The sequence below is a fragment of the Saccopteryx leptura genome, chromosome 6 (genome assembly GCF_036850995.1).
Source record: "Saccopteryx leptura isolate mSacLep1 chromosome 6, mSacLep1_pri_phased_curated, whole genome shotgun sequence".
Classification (NCBI taxonomy): Eukaryota; Metazoa; Chordata; class Mammalia; order Chiroptera; family Emballonuridae; genus Saccopteryx; species Saccopteryx leptura.
In genome coordinates, this window is record NC_089508.1 from 156,575,596 (window position 1) to 156,596,886 (window position 21,291).

At 43.9% G+C, this 21,291-nt stretch overlaps 1 protein-coding gene across 2 annotated transcripts; it reads left to right on the forward strand.

Annotated features, from left to right (window-relative positions):
* Nucleotides 1–485: 485 nt before the first annotated feature.
* On the forward strand, nt 486–15,439 carry CAMLG (calcium modulating ligand). 2 transcript variants are annotated; one of them, XM_066342699.1, is made up of 4 exons: nt 486–1,189; nt 4,069–4,529; nt 8,243–8,308; nt 14,104–15,439. In XM_066342699.1, exons 1-4 carry the CDS (start codon nt 1,018–1,020, stop codon nt 14,293–14,295), a joined length of 891 nt encoding a protein of 296 aa, XP_066198796.1. In that variant the 5' UTR covers nt 486–1,017; the 3' UTR covers nt 14,296–15,439. The 2 variants fall into 2 exon arrangements, with proteins under 2 accessions (XP_066198796.1, XP_066198797.1); XM_066342700.1 differs by having other exon boundaries at nt 492–1,189; nt 4,072–4,529; nt 14,104–15,436.
* The last annotated feature ends 5,852 nt before the right edge of the window (nt 15,440–21,291 follow it).

Genomic DNA, 21,291 nt, shown 5'->3' on the forward strand with positions numbered 1-21,291 from the left:
AGGTAGTTTCTGTGGGGACAAATGCCCGCAAATGGCTCATACTTATAAGAAAAGGTTTATTTTGGCTTTTCCCTTCCTGCACCTGGCTAGCCATTCACTCCTTTCCCCACAGGTGTGGTGCAATGTCAGGGAATCTATGCTTTCCTTCCCTTTTCATTTACAATACAATGGCAAGATCCATCCTGGTTATGCCAATCACACAGTACAGAGACTATTCTCACAATTTCTCTTCACACCTTAACCCAAATTAATATAATGTCCTCCAAGCCTCCTAAAATATTAATATTAATTCTGTAGCCTTTGGTACTTTACAACACCTGCGGGTGAAATGGCTCAGTGGCTCCTCACCTGTAAAAAAAAAAAAAAAAAATTAAAATAGGGAGTGTTGAGAAGGGATGACAATTTGAATAGAATGGACTGGGAAGGTTTCATTGGAGAAGTCTTGAACAGAGCCTTAAGGAAAGCGCATTTGGGACAAGAGCGGTTGAGGATGAAGAATCACTACCGAGAACAAATCCCAAAAGCTACGCTCCCCAAAGCTTCCCTGCCAGAGTGACGTGACCCTTCGGCCTATAAGAGAGGCGACAGAAGGTCAGTGGAAACCAGTGCATGCTGCTGCTACCTCCATTTTGCTTCCTGGAACACATCTGTGATGAGAATGCTAATCCTTTCGGGCTGACGGTCTGAGGGCCGATGCTCTTCACCTCTGCTTTGACAGCAGAGGGATCTACCGCGGGGAAGAGCGGCCCAGGCCAGCCGAGGCCGAAGGACCTGGGGCGTCACGCCCTGCCCTTATCCAAGATGGCGACACAAGCTTCGGCCCGGTCCGGTCGGGTCGCTCGCGGCCTCAGTGCGCATTCCGCAGCCTGGCGCTCGGAGGGCGGGTCTACAGTGAGGTGGGGAGTGGGGGAGGGGGGACGCGCGCCTAGAGGCCCGGCCTGATGTCATCGGCTTCACTGCTACCGCCGCCAGCCCCACCATCACCATCATCACCACTCCCAGATTGTGGAAGGGAAGATGGAGCCGGTGACTGTCGCTACTGACAGCGGGGAGCGGCCGGCGGCCCCAGTGGGCTCAGGCCTGTCTGCTTCCCAGCGTCGGGCGGAGCTGCGGCGGAGAAAGCTGCTCATGAACTCGGAACAGCGCATCAACCGGATCATGGGCTTTCACAGGCCCGGAAGCGGCGCGGGTGAGAACCTCCGTATGCCCGTCAGTGTCCCGCCCACCCCTTTCAGTCTTCAGGATCATTCCTTCCCTCCTCCACCCCGCTGACCTTATTGAACAAGCTCTGCTCTCTGCCCCTGCTCCTTAGGTAAATGGCCCAAGGTCTCACTTCTTAGCCTCAGGGCGTTTCTTTTTATTTATTTATTATTTTTATTTATTCATTTTAGAGAAGAGAGACAGAGGGAGATAGAGAGAGATAGAAGGGGGGAGGAGCAGGAAACATCAACTCCCATATGTGCCTTGACCTTGACCCGGCAAGCCCAGGGTTTCGAACCGGCGACCTCAGGGTTCCAGGTCAATGCTTGATCCACTGCGCCACCACAGGTCAGGCTCAGGACGTTTCTTGTCGCTCCCTTCTATTTTTCGGAGGCTTCGCCCAGACCTTGTCTCCCCTCTGCTGCGGACTGCGAAGCCCTCGCTCTCTGCGTGGTGCCTGCTGCCCAGTTTACTGAGACGGGGAACTCCCTCTTCCTTCCCCACCTCTTCGCCTAGGAAGGCGCACATTTTATGCCTAGGCGGACTGCTCTGACTGTTCCAAATGATTTCCTTTCCAGCGCCTTCCCTAGCGTCTGTCTGCCTTCTTTTGCCTTTTGCTGCAACTATGGCCCCATGAGCTTGTCTGTACTGAACTGCCCCCGAGTCCTTCCTGCGTGGATCAAGGACTCTTACAATCTGTGCTCAGTGCCCTCAGCATTGTCATCTACAGGTCTTCTAAAAAATTGGAGCGACCGTTCTTTATAGAACCAACAAGTGGGATGTGCTCACCCGAGGTCTTCTCACCTAGAATGCTGAGATTAATGTGATTATGTCAGGAACTATGTCTAACTGTAATAGAGTTCCTCGTTTCTCTCCCCTCTGATCTGTACAATGAGTTTCTTTAAAAAAAAAATTTATGTGCCTGACCTGTGGTGGCGCAGTGGATAAAGTGTCGACCTGGAATGCTGAGGTCGCCGGTTCAAAACCCTGGGATTACCTGGTCAAGGCACATATGGGAGTTGATGCTTCTTGCTCCTCCCCTCTTCTCTCTCTCTCTCTCTCCTCCTTCTCTCCTCTCTAAAATGAATAAATAAAGTCTTAAAAAAATTTTTATGTAACTTTATTTACTTATTTTATCTAAATATTTACTGAGCATCTAGTATGTGCTAGTGTTCTCTAACTTTCCTTTAGTAACTGGCCTTTAGTTACTGGTTGAAAGCTCCTTAGATCTCTGTGGCTTCTGTTCTGTGGGACTTTAGATACATAGTTCTGAACTTACAGACAGTTCACAGGTTTGCAGCTGAAAACTACCAAGAGAGGTAAGTGTGCTATTTCATATTGTTCTAGAACAATAGTTAGACTATTTCTTTAATGATTAGTAGAGTGTTTATTCTTTCCTCAAGCATTTACTATCTTTCTTGAGTTACATCCTATATTTTGTTCTTTTGCTTTGAAAATGTTATCTGTCATGAAGGTTTTGTTTTAAAGCAGAACAACATCCTAAAAACTGTGTAAGTCCCTACTAATGGCTTCCTGACTGCAGTAGAAAGATTAAACAGTAGCTGTAAAAGATATCACACTCTATGCCAACAGGACTCTGGATTCAGAAATATAATAATAAAATTATAATATTATTAATAATATTAATATATTTTATTATTTTTTATTTAATGAGAGGAGGGAAGGCAGAGACAGATTCCCCCATGCGCCCTGACCAGGATCCACCCAGAAAGCCCACAAGGGGGCAGTGCTCTATCCATCTGAGCTGCTGCTCCCTTGCAATCGGAGCTATTTCTTAGCGCCTGAGGCAGAGGCCATGGAGCCATCCTCAGCACCGGGGCCAACTCTCTTTAATTGAGCCATGGCTGTAGGAGTAGAGGAGAGAAGAGAGAAAAAGAGAGAGAAGCGAGAAAGGGAGGGGTGGAGAACCAGATAGGGTGCTTCTCCTGTGTGACCTGACCAGATTTAAACCCGGGACATCAACATGCTGGGCTGACGCTCTACCACGGAGCCAACCAGCCAGGGCCAGAAATATAATATTAAACTATAGAATTACACTTGATATTAGCCAAAAGGCTGAGAAATTATTTTTTAAAAAATACAGATTTTAGGCCTGATCTGTGGTGACGCAGTGGGATAAAGCGTCAACCTGGAACACTAAGGTTGCGGTTCAAAACCTTGGGCTTGCCTGGTCAAGGCACATATAGGAGTTGATGCTTCCTGCTCCTACCCCTTCTCTCTCTCTCTCTCTCTGCCCTCTCTCTAAAAATCAATAAATAAAATAAAATAAAAATACAGACTTTAAAAAGCTATAATAATTTTCTATTTTTAACCAATTAACAATACAACCATACTTCAGGGACATACTATTATTCATGAACACTTGATCTTTAGAGCTTGCTCCTCCCTGCCTATCTTCCCCAATTTGTTTATTAGCCTTTTACCCCCAAAGTTTGGATTATATTCTCTGCAGACATACTCTTTTTGAGTGATATATTTTGAGGGTATAGAGGAAGGAACTAGTGTATGTTTTAAATTCTTTTTTTTAAATTTAATTTTATTTATTTTCAGAGAAAGGAAGGGAGAGAGAAAGGAAAAAAAAGAAAAAGAAAGAAGGAGAGTCCTAGACTTGTTCCATTTATTCATGCCCACATTGGTTTATTCACGTATGTGCTCCCACCCAAGATCCAACGTGCAACCTCTGTAGGTGGAAGTATGCTCTAACCACCTGAGCTCTTTGGTTAGTGCCAGAACTAGTTTTTATGCTTTATGCAGAATCAGTATTAATTTAGATTCAGAGTTCTAGCTCACTGGCATATATTTTAAGTTACTATGTAATTCATAAGGCTTCTAACTTTCTTTTCTCAGAAGAAGAAAGTCAAACAAAAGCAAAGCAACAGGACAGTGATAAATTGAACTCCCTCACCGTTCCTTCAGTTTCAAAGCGAGTAGTGCTAGGTGATTTGGTCAGTACAGGAACAACTGACCAGCAGAATGCTGTGGCGGAGGTAAAGGGGACTGATATGGGAGACAAAATGGACTCTTTTATGAAACCACCTGAATGCAGTAATGATGTAAGCCTTGAGCTCCGGCAGCGGAACCGAGAGGACCTGACCGCAGGCACTGTCCAGAGGGGTTCTCGCCATGGCCTAGAACAGTACCTCTCCAGATTTGAAGAAGCCATGAAGCTACAGAAGCAGCTGATTAGTGAAAAACCCAATCAAGAGGATGGAAATACAACAGAAGAATTCGACTCTTTCCGAATCTTTAGATTGGTCGGATGTGCTCTTCTTGCCTTTGGAGTCAGAGCTTTTGTTTGCAAATATTTGGTAAGAAACATACTGGAAAATGAAAATTAGTTATAATAACGATTGTTTTTAATCCTTAGAATTCAGTGCCTCTATTAACGTAATATTTGTCAGATTCACGAGGCCATTTGGATATGTGTTATAAATAGCTACCCACCTTAGTTATAGAATGAGGAATTCTGGTTACGTACAGAGCCTAATAGTAATTGCTAAACTCCTTCTACATGTAGGTACCATTCTAAGTGATTTACATATATGGATTCATTTAACCTCATCTTTATGAACTAAAGTATCATTTGAATCTTTGTTTTATAGATGAGGGAATGAAGACTCATAGAGGTTAAATCATTTGCCCAAGGTTACACTGCTACTAAGTGACAGCTAGAACTAAACCCAGGCAGTTTTGTTCTAAACCCAAAGGGCAAAAGTACCTACATATACTATATGTTAATTACCACTTGTCAAATAATTTTAAGCATTAAAATGAAGTTTGTTTGGTCCTGAATATGTAATTTTTTTATGGTTTGGAAGGCATTTTAGTATTTTATAATGTAGTATTACAAAAATATCCTTTTTGCTGTACCTTCATGTGCCAGTGGCTGCTCGTTGAAAACTGGGATTTACAGGTTCTTTTGTTATACACTGTGCAAAGGAATGAGGAAAAACACTGCTCTTAATAGTTTAGTGTCTTGCTCTTTGTAATATATATATATTTTTTTTTCTGAAGCTGGAAACGGGGAGAGACAGTCAGACAGACTCCTGCATGTGCCCGACTGGGATCCACCCGGCACGCCCACCAGGGGTGACGCTCTGCCCACCAGGGGGTGATGCTCTGCCCCTCCCGGGCGTCGCTCTGCCGAGACCAGAGCCACTCTAGCGCCTGGGGCAGAGGCCAAGGAGCCATCCCCAGCGCCCGGGCATCTTTGCTCCAATGGAGCCTTGGCTGCGGGAGGGGAAGAGAGAGACAGAGAGGAAGGAGGGGGGGGGGTGGAGAAGCAAATGGGCGCTTCTCCTATGTGCCCTGGCTGGGAATCAAACCCGGGTCCCCCACATGCCAGGCTGACGCTCTACCGCTGAGCCAACCGGCCAGGGCTGCTCTTTGTATACTGAATATTTCCATTCAGTATACATGTTTTGTTTTGTTTTTTAATTAATTTTTTTAATATTTTATTTATTTATTTATTTTTGTATTTTTCTGAAGCTAGAAACGGGGAGGCAGTCAGACAGACTGCCGCATGCGCCTGACCGGGATCCACCCGGCACACCCACCAGGGGGCGATGCTCTGCCCATCCAAGGCGTTGCTCTGTCGTGACCAGAGCCAGTCTAGCGCCTGAGGCAGAGTCCAAAGAGCCATCCCCAGCGCCCGGGCCATCTTTTGCTCCAGTGGAGCCTTGGCTGCGGGAGGGGAAGAGAGAGACAGAGAGGAAGGAGAGGGGGAGGGGTGGAGAAGCATATGGGCGCTTCTCCTGTGTGCCCTGGCCTGGAATTGAACCCGGGACTTCTGCACGCCAGGCTGACGCTCTACCACTGAGCCAACTGGCCAGGGCCTTTTTATTTATTTTTTACAGAGACAGAGAGTGAGTCAGAGAGGGATAGACAGAGACAGACAGACAGGAACAGAGAGAGATGAGAAGCATCAATTATTAGTTTTTCATTGCGCATTGCAACACCTTAGTTGTTCACTGATTGCTTTCTCATATGTGCCTTGACCACGGGCCTTCAGCAGACCAAGTAACCCCTTGCTGGAGCTAGCGACCTTGGGTTCAAGCTGGTGGGCTTTTTGCTCAAACCAGATGAGCCCATGCTCAAGCTGGTGACCTCGGGGTCTCGAACCTGGGTCCAGTTCAACACTCTATCCACTGCGCCCCCGCCTGGTCAGGCCCATTCAGTATACATGTTAAGAATATCATGTCCTAGGCATTTAAGATTTTCTAGATATTTATGGTTTATATTATTGCACAAATTTTTTTAAATATATTTTTATGCCAATCTTTCCTTAAAGAGAATCTGTTGAACAAGTTTGAATTTTTTTTTTTTTGTAGCATACAGCATTAAGTGAGATGTTTAGTTGCTTTTTTTTCTTTTAAAGGGCTCTGTGCTTTCAGGCTTTAAAGTTGTCCTATTTTTGTGCCTAGTTTTTGTATCTTTTTTGCTTTTTGGTTTTCTTTCCTATCATATTTTCAACTTATTTTCACTATATTTTCATCCAGTAATGTTTCCTCCTTTATTCCTTTCATAATAGTTTTAATTTTGGAAATAAGTGTAAATTATGTATTATTTTGATCTTTTTTAATTTTTTTATTTTTTCTTGTGGGAGAGACAGAGAGAGAGTCAGAGAGAGGGACAGATAGGGACAGACAGGAAGGGAGAGAGATGAGAAACATCAATTCTTCGTTGCAGTTCCTTAGTTGTTCATTAATTGATTTCTCATATACGCCTTGACCGGGGGGCTACAGCAGACCAAGTGACCCTTTGCTCAAGCCAGGAACCTTGGGCTCAAGTTGGTGAGCCTTGCTCAAACCAGATGAGCTCGTGCTCAAGCTGGCAACCTCGAGGTCTCGAACCTGGGTCCTCCACATCCTAATCTGACGCTCTATCCACTGCGCCACCGCCTGGTCAGGCGATCTTTTTTATTTTATTGTGTGAGAAGCAAGATAATCTTTAGTAAGAATAGCTTGTCATATGAGGGCCAAAGATGTAGTTACATGAGTTAATTTTTTGCCCCAAAGTCAGGAATGTATGGGCACTTATTTTGAGAACCGGGCTTTTTATATGTGCTTTCTTCTTTTTTTTTAAGATTTTTTTTTTTTTTTTTTTCATTTTTCTGAAGCTGGAAACAGGGAGAGACAGTCAGACAGACTCCCGCATGCGCCCGACCGGGATCCACCCGGCACGCCCACCATGGGGCGACGCTCTGCCCACCAGGGGGCGATGCTCTGCCCATCCTGGGCGTCGCCATGTTTTGACCAGAGCCACTCTAGCGCCTGAGGCAGAGGCCACAGAGCCATCCCCAGCGCCCAGGCCATCTTTGCTCCAATGGAGCCTTGGCTGCGGGAGGGGAAGAGAGAGACAGAGAGGAAAGCGCAGCGGAGGGGTGGAGAAGCAAATGGGCGCTTCTCCTGTGTGCCCTGGCCGGGAATCGAACCCCGGTCCTCCGCACGCTAGGCCGACGCTCTACCGCTGAGCCAACCAGCCAGGGCTTTTTAAAGATTTTTAAAATTCTTTTTCGAGAGGAGAGAGAGAGAGAGAGAGAGAGAGAGAGAGAAGGGGGAAGGAAATGTCAACTCCCATATGTGCCTTGACCAGGCAAGCTTGCGGTTTCAAAACCGGCAACCTCAGCATTCCAGGCTGACTCTTTATCCACTGTGCCACCACAGGTCAGACCTATGTGTACTTTCAAATTGTCAGTAAATTACCTCCAGATGAGAGAAATGTTACTGCATGGTATATTGTACATCTGTCACCACTGAATACTTTTAAGTTTTTTAAAAGATAAGTTTTTATGAGACAAGACATTTTGGGGACATTAAAGAGTGTGACTTGATTTGAGAAACATGTTCATGATAATAAATAAAATCCCTTTGTTCACTCTTCTGTAGAAACAACTACTTTCAGCTGTTAAAATTAAATATTTTATTATAGTTTTTTTGCTTGGAGTTTATAGCTGCTGTTAGTTTGATTTATTGTGACTTGAATGGGTATAAGTATATAATTGTATCTTCTGTCTTCACAGTCCATATTTGCTCCATTCCTTACTTTACAACTTGCATACATGGGACTATACAAATATTTTCCCAAGGTAAATTACATTTTTTTTCTAAATTATTATGATGTACTTAGATTGAGTAATGACTGGGTAATCTTAAGACCTTTTTAGAAATGAGTCATACTTATGGTCTGAATCAGTGCTACTCAAAGTGTGATTGGTCACCAATCAAACTATTTGTTCTGTTTGCAAGGAGTTAAGTTCAGAAAGTGAGGAGACACATTGATAGACATTGGATGTTGCCATCCATAACATTTTAATTATATTTTACAAAAAATGTTGACCCACCAAGGATTGGGGGGAAAAACCTCAAAAGGGATTTTAAATAGTATGTGTATAAAAGTGTTTAATTTAGTTGCTTAATAAAACTTTAGTAATACATTTTATTTATTTATTTTTTAATTTTAATTTTTTTGTGTGTGGCAGAGACAGAGAGAGACAGAGAGAGGGTCAGATAGGGACAGACAGACAGGAAGGGAGAGAGATGAGAAACATCAATTCTTTGTTGCGGTTCCTTAGTTGTTCATTAATTGATTTCTCATATGTGCCTTGATGGGGGGGGCTACAGCAGACTAAGTGACCCCTTGCTCGAGCCAGCGACTTTGGGCTCAAGCTGGTGAGCCTTGCTCAAACCAGATGAACCTATGCTCAAGCTGGCAACCTCGGGGTCTCGAACCTGGGTCCTCCACATCCCAGTCCGATGCTGTATCCACTGCGCCACCGCCTGGTCAGGCAATAGTCCATTTTATGATAAATTAATTTTAAAATGGATTCACTGATCTTACTGTGCTTCTTAGTGGACACTTAATAGCAATGCATTTGTCCTGACTGGGTAGCTCAGTTGGTTGGAGTGTCATCGCCATACACCAGGGTTGCAGGTTTGATCCCCGGACAGTGTGCATATAAGAATCAACCAATGGGCCCTGGCCGGTTGGCTCAGTGGTAGAGCGTCGGCCTGGCGTGCGGAAGTCCCGGGTTCGATTCCCGGCCAGGGCACACAGGAGAAGCGCCCATCCACTTCTCCACCCCTCCCCCTCTCCTTCCTCTCTGTCTCTCTCTTCCCCTCCCGCAGCCGAGGCTCCATTGGAGCAAAGATGGCCCTGGTGCTGGGGATGGCTCCATGGCCTTTGCCTCAGGTGCTAGAGTGGCTCTGGTCGCAACAGAGCGACGCCCGGGATGGGCAGAGCATCACCCCCTGGTGGGCGTGCGGGTGGATCCCGGTCAGGCGCATGCGGGAGTCTTTCTGACTGCCTCCCTGTTTCCAGCTTCAGAAAGATACAAAAAAAGAAAAAGAAAAAGAATCAACCAATGAATGCATAGGTAGAGCAATAAATCAATGTTTCTCTCTCTTTCAAATCAATCAATAAAAAAGTTTAAAAAACAACAACAACAAAAAACAATGCACTTGTTCTTTATTGCCAAGGACCTTATATTTGCAAAAAATATTTGGCCGAAATTGCATAACAAAATCATGAGGAGTCTCAGTGTTTATCTGATCTGCTTGATTGCACATATACAGATTTATGGAACTTGGCTTGGCTATCATAGAAGATAATTCTGCTTGTGTGATTGAGTTTTGTGTGTTTTTTGCTGAAAAATGGCTACTTGGCTATTTGCTTAGTAATTTGTAATGCACTTATAGACCTCATTGAAACACATTTAAAAAAAATTTTTTTTAAGTATTTTTTTACTTTTTTTTTTTTTTTTTTTTTGTATTTTTCTGAAGCTGGAAACAGGGAGAGACAGTCAGACAGACTCCCGCATGCGCCCGACCAGGATCCACCCGGCACGCCCACCAGGGGCGACGCTCTGCCCACCAGGGGGCGATGCTCTGCCCCTCCGGGGCGTCGCCATGTTGCGACCAGAGCCACTCTAGCGCCTGGGGCAGAGGCCAAGGAGCCATCCCCAGCGCCCGGGCCATCTTTGCTCCAATGGAGCCTTGGCTGCGGGAGGGGAAGAGAGAGACAGAGAGGAAGGAGGGGGTGGGGGTGGAGAAGCAAATGGGCACTTCTCCTTATGTGCCCTGGCCGGGAATCGAACCCGGGTCCCCCGCACTCCAGGCCGATGCTCTACCGCTGAGCCAACCGGCCAGGGCCTTTTTTTACTTTTTTAAAAATTTATTTTATTGATTTTTAGAGAGAGAGGAAGGGAGAGAGAGAGGAATATCAATCTATTCCTATATGTGTCCTGACCAGAGATTGAACCAGCAACCTCTGAGCTTCAGGACGATGCTCTAACCCAGTGGTCCCCAACCCCGGGGCCGCAGACCGATGCTGGTCTGTGGGCCATTGGTACTGGTCCGCAGAGAAAGAATAAATAACTTACATTATTTCCATTTTATTTATATTTAAGTCTGAACAATGTTTTATTTTTAAAAAATGACCAGATTCCCTCTGTTACATCCGTCTAAGACTCACTCTTGACGCTTGTCTCGGTCACGTGATACATTTATCCATCCCACCCTAAAGGCCCGTCCATGAAAATGTTTTCTGACATTAAACTGGTCCGTGGCCCAAAAAAGGTTGGGGACTACTGCTCTAACCAACTGAGCTGTTGCCCAGGGCTATTTTTCTTTGCTTATTTATTAATTTTAGAGAGAAAGAGGAAGGTAGGAGAGACTGAGACAGAGAAACATTGATTCATTGATCACTTATTTACATGTTCATTGGTTGATTCTTAATTATTTTTTAAAAAAGATTTTATTCATTTTAGAGAGGAGAGAGAGAGAGAGAGAGAGAGAGAGACGGGGTATGGGGGGGTGAGGAGCAGGAAGCATCATCTCCCTTATGTGCCTTGACCAGGCAAGCCCAGGGTTTTGAACCAGCGACCTTAGCGTTCCAGGTCGATGCTTTAGCCACTGTGCCACCACAGGTCAGGCCTCATTGGTTGATTCTTTATTTGCCCTGGCCAGTGATCAAACCACAACCTTGGCATTTTGGAAAGATGTTCAACCCAACTGAGCTACTTGGCCAGGGTGAGACGTTTATATTTTTAAGGGGCCAAATAGGTCAAATACACAAAGTAAAAGAGTAAAAAAATAAAAGATATTTTAAAAAACTTTTCCCATTGATTTGAGAAAGAGAGAGAGAGAGAGGGAGAGAAGCATCAACTCATTGTTCCATTTGGTCATTGATTGCTTCTTGTACATGCATTGACCAGGGGTCAAACTCAGAACCTTAATGTGCTGGGACAATGATCTGTCCACTGAACAATCTGGGGAAGGCCAAGACATGTTTTTTTTTTTGTTTTTTTTTTTCCCCCCTGCATTTTTATGAAGCCAGAAACGGGGAGGCAGTCAGACAGACTCCCGCATGCGCCCTAACGAGATCCACCCGGCACGCCCACCAGGGGGCGATGCTCTGTCGCAACCAGAGCCATTCTAGCGCCTAAGGTAGAGGCCACAGAGCCATCCTCAGCGCCTGGGCAAACTTTGCTCCAATGGAGCCTTGGCTGTGGGAGGGGAAGAGAGAGACAGGGAGGAAGGAGAGGGGGAGGGGTGGAGAAGCAGATGAGCGCTTCTCCTGTGTGCCCTGGCCGGGAATCGAACCCGGGACTCCCGCATGCCAGGCCAATGCTCTACCACTGAGCCAACCGGCCAGGGCCACATGTTCTTTTTAATTAAATTTTTTTTGATGATAACAAGCCTGACCTGCAGTGGCGCAGTGGGTAAATCATCGACCTGGAATGCTGAGGTCACCAGTTTGAAACCCTGGGCTTGCCTGGTCAAGGCACATATGGGAGTTGATGCTTCCTGCTCCTCCTCCCTTCTCTCTCTCTGTCTCTCTCTGTCTCCTCTCTCTAAAATGAATACATCTAAGAAAAATAAAAACATTCTTTTGGGCCCTGGCCGGTTGGCTCAGTGGTAGAGCGTCGGCCTGGCGTGCAGAAGTCCCGGGTTCGATTCCCGGCCAGGGCACACAGGAGAAGCGCCCATCTGCTTCTCCACCCCTCCCCCTCTCCTTCCTCTCTGTCTCTCTCTTCCCCTCCCGCAGCCAAGGCTCCACTGGAGCAAAAGATGGCCCGGGCGCTGGGGATGGCTCCTTGGCCTCTGCCCCAGGCGCTAGAGTGGCTCTGGTCGCAACAGAGCAATGCCCTGGAGGGGCAGAGCATTGGCCCCTGGTGGGCAGAGCGTCGCCCCCTGGTAGGCGTGCCAGGTGGATCCCGGTCGGGCGCATGCGGGAGTCTGTCTATCTCTCCCCGTTTCCAGCTTCGGAAAAATACAAAAAAAAACCAAAACATTCTTTTGATGATACAGATGTATATTGACCCCCTTCCCCAAATACGTAATTTTTTAAAAATTTTTATGAGTTTTATTTGATTCAAACTAACAACATACGACACTGAGCAAGATTTCAAATGTTCCAAAAGCATAGTTTTAATAAAAGCATTTGTTTAGAAACTTAACCTTGAAACATGGATTGTAGTTTGGCAATGACAAAAGTTTGGTAACAACCCAAATGTCTACCAATAAGTGACTAGTTAGGCTCAGACTGGTTGGATAGAACATCGGCCCAATATGCCAAGGTATTAGGTTTGAACAAAAATCAACAAATGAGTGTAGTGCATAGGTTAGTGCTCTGGTCGGCAAACTGCGGTTCACAAACCACATGCGACTCTTTGGTCCCTTGAGTGTGGCTCTTCCACAAAATACCACGTGCGGGCGCTACCTCGATAAGGAATGTACCTACCTATATAGTTTAAGTTTAAAAAATTTATCTCTCGGCCCTGGCCAGTTGGCTCAGCGGTAGAGCATCGGCCTAGCGTGTGGAGGACCCGGGTTTGATTCCCGGCCAGGGCACATACAGGAACAGATCGATGTTCCCCTCTGTCTCTCACTCTCTTTCGCTCTCTCACACTTTCTCTCTCAAAAGTCAGTAAACATTTAAAAAAAATGATTTCTTCTTTTACTTCTGCCCATCTAAATCTTGCTTATTCTTAAAGGCCTGTTTTTAATAAATTTATTTATTTATTTATATTTGAGGGGGGAGGAGAGAGGCATCAACTCATTGCTCCACTTTAGTTGCACATTGATTGTTTCTCACACATACCTTGACTAGAGATTGAACTGGTGACCTCCAGCTCAAGTCAGCAACCCTGTGGCTCAGGCTTGAAGGCCTGTTTTTAATTCCATTTCTCTTGAAATTCTTCCCAGTGCTTTTATATATAGAACCTGGGGGTAATTTCTATCTCCTTTGAGCCACTCTGCCACATCTTATCCATGTCATTCACTTAGCATTTATTTATGTCCTATCTAGTAATGTTTTTACATGTCTTTTCCTTGTGCTGTTGTGTGTATATATCTTAAATTGTTATTCTTGTCTTGGCTCTAAGATAAGACTTTTGTGTATGTGTGAGAGAGAGGGATAGGGACAGAAAGGGATAGACAGACAGAAAGGGAGAGAGATGAGAAGCATCAACTCGTAGTTGCAGCACTTCAGTTGTTCATTGATTGCTTTCTCATATGTGCCTTGACCGGGGAGCTCCAGCCGAGTCTGTGACCCCTTGATCAAGCCAGCAACCTTGGGATTCGAACCTGGGTCCTCTGCGTCCCAGGGCTGATGTTCTATCTACTGCTCCACCACCTGATCAGGCAAAGACATTTTTTAAACTTCATAGCAAGAATGGTGTCTTTTCTCCTACTGCTTGCAGTTTAAGTAATTACTTAACATGTTATTTATTCAGTAAATATCTGTTGATTTATTATTGATTGATATTTTGAAACTTCATTAACAGTTTTGAAATCAGGCAAAAATAGCACTGATATTGTTTTTATAGTGTTTAAGTTGTCTTTTGAAAGCCATAAGATTTACTTGTCTTTCTCTGTGCAGGGTGAAAAGAAGATAAAGACAACAGTACTAACAGCTGCACTTCTGTTGTCTGGAATTCCTGCTGAAATGATAAATCGATCAATGGATACTTACAGCAAAATGGGCGAAGTTTTCACAGATCTCTGTGTCTACTTTTTCACTTTTATCTTTTGTCATGAACTGCTTGAGTATTGGGGCTCTGAAGTACCATGAAGCCTGCAGAACTCAGAAGGAGAAGCTTATAGAAAACCAATTTCCAATTTCTCTGGTGTATTGCAGTGTCTCTAAAAGAGGCAAATCGGTTTATACCTTTAGTAATTCTTTTACTTTGTAGGGGTTGTAAAATAACTTAAGAATGGAATGGCAGGTTCCCTGATTTAAAAGGGTCGAATTTGTATTAATACTGATATTAAAAATAGAGTACCAATGTCACTAACTGATTTTTCTTGTTTAATTAGAATCCTTCGTCAATACCTTTCCCTAACTTCTCAGATTTGTAATTCTTCTTTCTGGGGCTGAGCTGATGCTTTGAGGGGCACAGATGAGCCAGCCAGCCCTTTGTAATTGGGGACTGCATCTTGCATTTATTTGTGTTGTTCTGCCCGAGAAATGGAGCCATCTTAATTATAAAATGAAATAAATGAAGTGACTCATGTTAAGTCTGCACATTTTAATTTATAAGGACTGAATAAGGTAGCCAATTGTGTCTTTTCTTGTGGAGTCAGTGTCTTAATTCTTACTCCAGTGCAAATATTGTAATGGGAGAAAAGATTAAGATTCATACATGTGAAATAGAAGGTATTTATGAAATATTTATTTTAGTTTTTATTTATGAAAAAATTTTTATTGCCCATCTCAGAATTGGAAATTTTTGCTTATGAGTTTGAGTTTTTAATTTTCAGAAGTATGTTTTTTAAGCAAACTGGATTTGAATGATTAGATATAAAAATGTGATTTGAAGAACTGACTGAGGTATGCAACTTAATAGCATAAATATCCTTTTAACCTACTCAGTAACACTCATATTAGGAATGTTTGTCTTAAAAGAGTATATAAAACATAAATGTTATATTGCCTGGTGTTAAATTTCCTTACAGATTTTTGTATGGCTTATTTGATTAAGCCTTGTGATATTAAAAACATATATCCTTTCTTTTATTCTTACTCACAAAATCTTGATTTTTGTCACTTTATTTCAAAGCAGAATACTGGAAAATAGAAGTGTAATTAAGTTCAATCCTCTGATTTAGGATAAGATTACAAGCACATATTTTTTTCCTGATCCCATAATGAATCTAGTGTCTATAGGATTGGAAAGCATCTTGATTTGTCATATCCCCCTCAGTCTCGACACTAGTGGTCTTTAGTTGCACACATTTATTTATTTATTTATTTATTTGTATTTTTCTGAAGCTGGAAACGGGGAGAGACAGTCAGACAGACTCCCGCATGCGCCCGACTGGGATCCACCCGGCACGCTCACCAGGGGCAACGCTCTGCCCCTCTGGGGTTGGCAGAGGCCAAGGAGCCATCCCCAGCGCCCGGGCCATCTTTGCTCCAATGGAGCTTTGGCTGCGGGAGGGGAAGAGAGAGACAGAGAGGAAGGAGGGGGTGGAGAAGCAAATGGGCGCTTCTCCTATGTGCCCTGGCCGGGAATCGAACCCGGGTCCCCCACACCCCAGGCCGACGCTCTACCGCTGAGCCAACCGGCCAGAGGCACACATTTACTTTTGTTTCTTAAAAAAAAAAAATTTCTCAATTGATACATGCAAAGGTTTAGTAATTAAGAGATCATTATCAAATTTATTTCAAAGACAACATGTATAAGATACCTGTGTCTACTGATGCCGCTCTAAGCATGTTGAGTAGTGTCAAACAGAAATAAAAATTTCTTGGTGTTTGCCCCTGGCCAGGTAGCTTAGTCAATTAGAGCATCATACTGATGTGCCAAGGTTGTGGGTTTGATTCCTGGTCAGGGCACACACTAGGCAACCAATGGGTGCATGAATGGGTGGAACAACTGGTCGATGTTTCTCTCCGTCCCTCTCTTTAAAATCAATCAATAAATAAAAAATTTAATTGTCTTTGGAATAATTAAAAAGAAAGAAAATTTTCTTTGGAAATCTCAGGGACTTTATTTATTTTTTCATTGTGACACCTTAGTTGTTCATCGATTGCTTTCTCATATGTGCCTTGACCGTGGGGCTACAGCAGACTGAGTAACCCCTTGCTCGAGCCAGCGACCTTGGGTCCAAGCTGGTGAGCCTTGCTCAAACCAGATAAGCCACCTGACTAGGTGGTGGCGCAGTGGATAGAGCGTCGGACTGGGATGCGGAGGACCCAGGTTCGAGACCCCGGGGTCACCAGCTTGAGTGCGGGCTCATCTGGTTTGAGCAAAGCTCACTAGCTGGGACCCAAGGTCGCTGGCTCGAGCAAGGGATCACTTGGTCTGCTAAAGGCCCACGGTCAAGGCACATATGAAAAAGCAATCAATGAACAACTAGGGTGTTGCAACGAAAAACTAATGATTAATGCTTCTCATCTCTCCATTCCTGTCTGTCCCTGTCTATCCCTCTCTCTGACTCTCTCTCTCTGTCTCTGGTTAAGAACAAAAAAACAACTAGATGTGCCCAAGCTCAAACCAGTGACCTTGGGATATCAAACCTGGGTCCTCTGCATCCCAGTCCGACACTCCATCCACTGCACCACCGCCTGGTCAGGCAGAAATCTCAGCGACTTTAAATGTATATGTGTTAAAACTAAACTGATGGGGATGGTTGTTGAGAGGCAACATCAGCAGCTTCTTAGTCTGACTAGTTGTATAAGTGGATATGGGCATTACAGTTGGTACTAAAAACAGCAAGAGGGTTATGAGATGCTCAGAACTGGGTTAATTAGAACCAAAATCGGCATTAGAAGCCAGGACAATTTACTGAAAGTGATGCATGAGAGACAGAGTGGACTATAATTACAGGCTACCATGGAGATATCGTGTGTTTGGTTCAACTACCACAATAAAGTGAATATCCATAAAGTGCATCACAATAATTGTTTGGTTTCCCAGCGCACATGAAAGTTATAATTACAGTGTAGTCTATAAAGTGTGCAATAGCATTAGGTCTAAAAAAAAAAAAACTACATACCTTAATTTAAAAATATTTCATAGGAGTGCGCTTTTTAAAATTTTTTTATTTTAATTTTTTAAAGACTTTATTCATTTTAGAGAGGAGAGAGAGAGAGAGAGAAGGGGGAGGAGCACAAAGCATCAACTCCCATATGTGCCCTGACCAGCAAGCCCAGGGATTCAAACCAGCGACCTTAGCGTTCCAGGTTGATGCTTGATCCACTGTGCCACCACAGGTCAGGCAGGAGTGCACTTTCCACCGAAGACTGAAGACCACGTTCCTGGGTTGCAGTTGAAACATGGAAGATGTCTCTGGAAGCAGACTGGTGCAGACAGGTGCGACCAGTGTAAACAAGTGCAGACCAGTGTAGACAGGTGCAGACCAGTGCAAACCAGTGCAGAGCAAAGCAGAGTTGCCTTCCTGCAGACGGGCTTGGCCCTGCAGCCTCGCCGCCTGCTGCCCTGTGGCACTGTTGAGCTCTTCCACAGTGGCACTGTTTTCACAGCCAGGCTGTATTATTACCATTGAGCTGTTTTGTACTAAATGAAGTTTTCTTCACTGCACCCCAAACTGGGGATTCTTCTTGGTGTTGAATTGGCACCAACGGCCATTGTTTGGTCTATTGACATATAAAAACATTTATTTTAGGCAGATGTTAGATAGAAATTCATTATAAGGAATTGGTTCCTGAGATTATGGAGCTGAGAAGTCTCAAGATCTGCAGTTTACAAGCTAGAAATTCAGCAGAACTGGTGGTACAAGTTACAGTCTGAAAACCAGCAGGTTGGAGCCCCCAAAAGAACCATTATTTCAATTTAGTCCAAATGCAGGAGAACACTAATAAAAAAACTTTATAGCTAAAAAAGGCAAACCATCAAGTGAGCCTGTTGGAAAATGACACCAATAGAGCTGCTTGACACAGTGCTGCCACAAACCTTCAATTTGTAAAAAAAAAAAAAAAAAAAAAAAGTATCTATAAAGTGCAGTAAAACAAAGCACAGTAAAGTGAGGTCTGCCTGTACTTCTTCCACCTGTGTGATAAAAACAGCCAGTCAGCCTGACCAGGCGGTGGCACAGTAGATAGAGCGTTGGACTGGGATGTGGTGGATGGACCCAGGTTCAAGACCCCGAGGTCATCGGCTGGAGTGTGGGCTCATCTGGTTTGAACAAGGCTCACCAGCATGAGTTCAAGGTTGCTGCCTCGAGCAAGGGGTCACTGGGTCTGCTTTAGCCCCCTAGTCAAGTCACATATGAGAAAGCAATCAATGAACAAGTGAGGTGCTACAACAAATAATTGATGTTTCTCATCTCTTTCCCTTCCTGTCTGTCCCTATCTGTCCCTCTCTCTGTCTCTGTCACAGAAAAATTAAAAATAAATTAAAAAATAAAAAGCCAGGGCCCTGGCCGGTTGGCTCAGCAGTAGAGCATCAGCCTGGCGTGTGGTAGTCCCGGGTTCAATTCCTGGTCAGCGCACACAAGAGAAGCACCCATCTGCTTCTCCACTCTTCCCTCTCTCCTTCCTCTCTAACTCTCCTGCAGCCAAGGCTCCATTGGAGCAAAGTTGGCCTGGGCTCTGAGGAAGGCTCCATGGATGGCTCCGGCCACAATGAAGAAGCAATGCCCCAGATGAGCAGAGCATCGCCCCCTGGTGGGCATGCCAGGTGAATCCCAGTCAGGCACATGCAGGAGTCTGTCTTACTGCCTCCCGGCTTCTAACTTCGGAAAAATACCAAAAAAAAAAAAAAAAAAAGGCAGTCAAGGACTGTGGTTGTACAGTGTGTATAAAGCATCAACTTGGAACACTGAGGTCCCCAGTTTAAAACCCTGGGCTTGCCTGGTCAAGGTACATACAGGAAGCAGCTACAAGTTGATGCTTCTAACTTCTCCCTCTCTTTATCTCTGTCCCTCCTCTCTCTAAAATCAATGAATAAAATCTTAAAAAAAAAAAAAAAGCCAGTCAGAATTGTCACTTCAATGTATTCTTTTAAAGGGGAATGAGAGCTCTGGTCAGGGTATCAGATACTGGGCTCTAGTTTCAGCTTAGAGTCCAAAAAGATTAGTGATCTAAGATTGTTTCCCAAGTCTCAGTATTTTTTCAATTAAAATCAAGATAAGTGATTTCAAGAACTATATAAGTTGTAACATTAATTAATTCTGCATGGCCTCACCCAATTCCATTACTTCAAATATTATTCATTTCATAAAATGCTTACAACACTCCTTTATCTCTCCAATCTCTATTTCTCCTTTGAACTCTAGGCTAATATGTCCCCTCATGTAGTCATTATTGCCTTCTGTATATCTAAGCAGGCATCTCAAACATTACATCACTGAGACCAAAACACTGATTTTTCTCTCCTCCCCCCCCCGCTAAATCTGCTGTTCTCACACACTTCTCATCTCCAGATTCATCAAAATCCACAGTAGTGCTGTTCAAATTCAGGGAGCGTCTTTGTTTCTCCCTTCCCCTCACAGTTAACATCCAATTTAATAATTAGTGTTTGGAGAAATGCCTCTGGAATATATCTAGAATTTGACCACTTTTTAGTATCTCCACAATTGATCACTAGTGGTTTCCTATTTCTTTTAGACTAAGCTCCACAGACTTTACCTTCAGCCCAGAAACAATTTACAGTGGCTCTCGTACCTGAGCCACACCAATGTCCATCTGGTCACGTGTTAGTGCAGGCCTTACTTACACTTGGCATGGACCGCACTGTAGCTACGGGTGGGGAGTAGGCTGCTTAGTAAGAGCAAAATTCATTTTAGACCCTTAAGTCGGTTGCATTTTTTAACAATCAAATATATTGAGGTAAATTTTACATACAGTAAAATTAAGGTGACCAATCGTCCTCCTTTAGGGAAGACAATCCTTCTTTTGTAAGGTCCATCCTCCCTCGAAAAGTATCGTTCTATCTGTCCTCCTTTTTGATATTGGAAGACTAATCTGTAAATGTCCGTATTCAATCGATGCAAAGTCGATCCATTGCGTGTGATGTGACGTATTTGTATTTGACATGACGATTCATCAAGGATCAGTACAGTGTGGTGAGATGGGATTATGAGACGCATGTGCTTAGCATGGGAGACCTTGAGAGAGCACGCGATATACCAAGCGCAAAAATGGCTCTGTGTACTTCTTACTGAAACACGACATGGCACATATGACATTGTAGACTCATGATTATTTCTTTCTCGGTGAATATTCAATCATAGGTAAGCACAATTCATGGTTTTATTATTAGGTTTTTTATTTATAAATAAATTTTTATTAATTTTAATGGGGTGACATCAATAAATCAGGGTACATATATTCAAAGAAAACATGTCCAGGTTATCTTCAATTATGTTGCATACCCATCACCCAAAGTCAGATTGTCCTACGTCACCTTCTATCTAGTTTTCTTTGTGCCCCTCCCCCTCCCGCTTCCCCTCTCCCTCCTCCTCCCCGCCCCTTAACCACCACACTCTTATCCATGTCTCTTAGTCTTGGGTTTTTTTTAATTTCTTTTAAATTTTATTTATTCATTTTTAGAGAGGAAGAGGGAGAGAGAAGGGGGAGGAGCTGGAAGCATCAACTCCTATATGTGCCTTTACCAGGCAAGCCCAGGGTTTCAAACCAGCGACCTCAGCATTTCCAGGTTGATGCTTTATCCACTGCGCCACCACAGGTCAGGCTTAGTCTCGTTTTTATGTCCCACCAATGTATGGAATCATGCAGTTCTTGTTTTTTTCTGATTTATTTAGTTCATTCCATATAATGTTATCAAGATCCCACCATTTTGTTGTAAATGATTCGATGTCATCATTTCTTATGGCTGAGTAGCATACCCTAGTGTATATGTGCCACATCTTCTTTATCCAGTCTTCTATTTTTTTTTTTTACAGTGATTAAAGCCTTTAAGCAAACTCTTGGCCAATACAACAACAATTCATAAAAGAGTAGTGTCCTTAACATGTTCACCAAGTCCAAGTTGGCACCAACACCATTCCAGATCCCTGCAAATGCAATCCAACCCCAGTTCAGTCCATTAGGAGCTGTCACAAGGAGCAGGAGTCCAGGAAAAGTCCACATCCAGGAAAA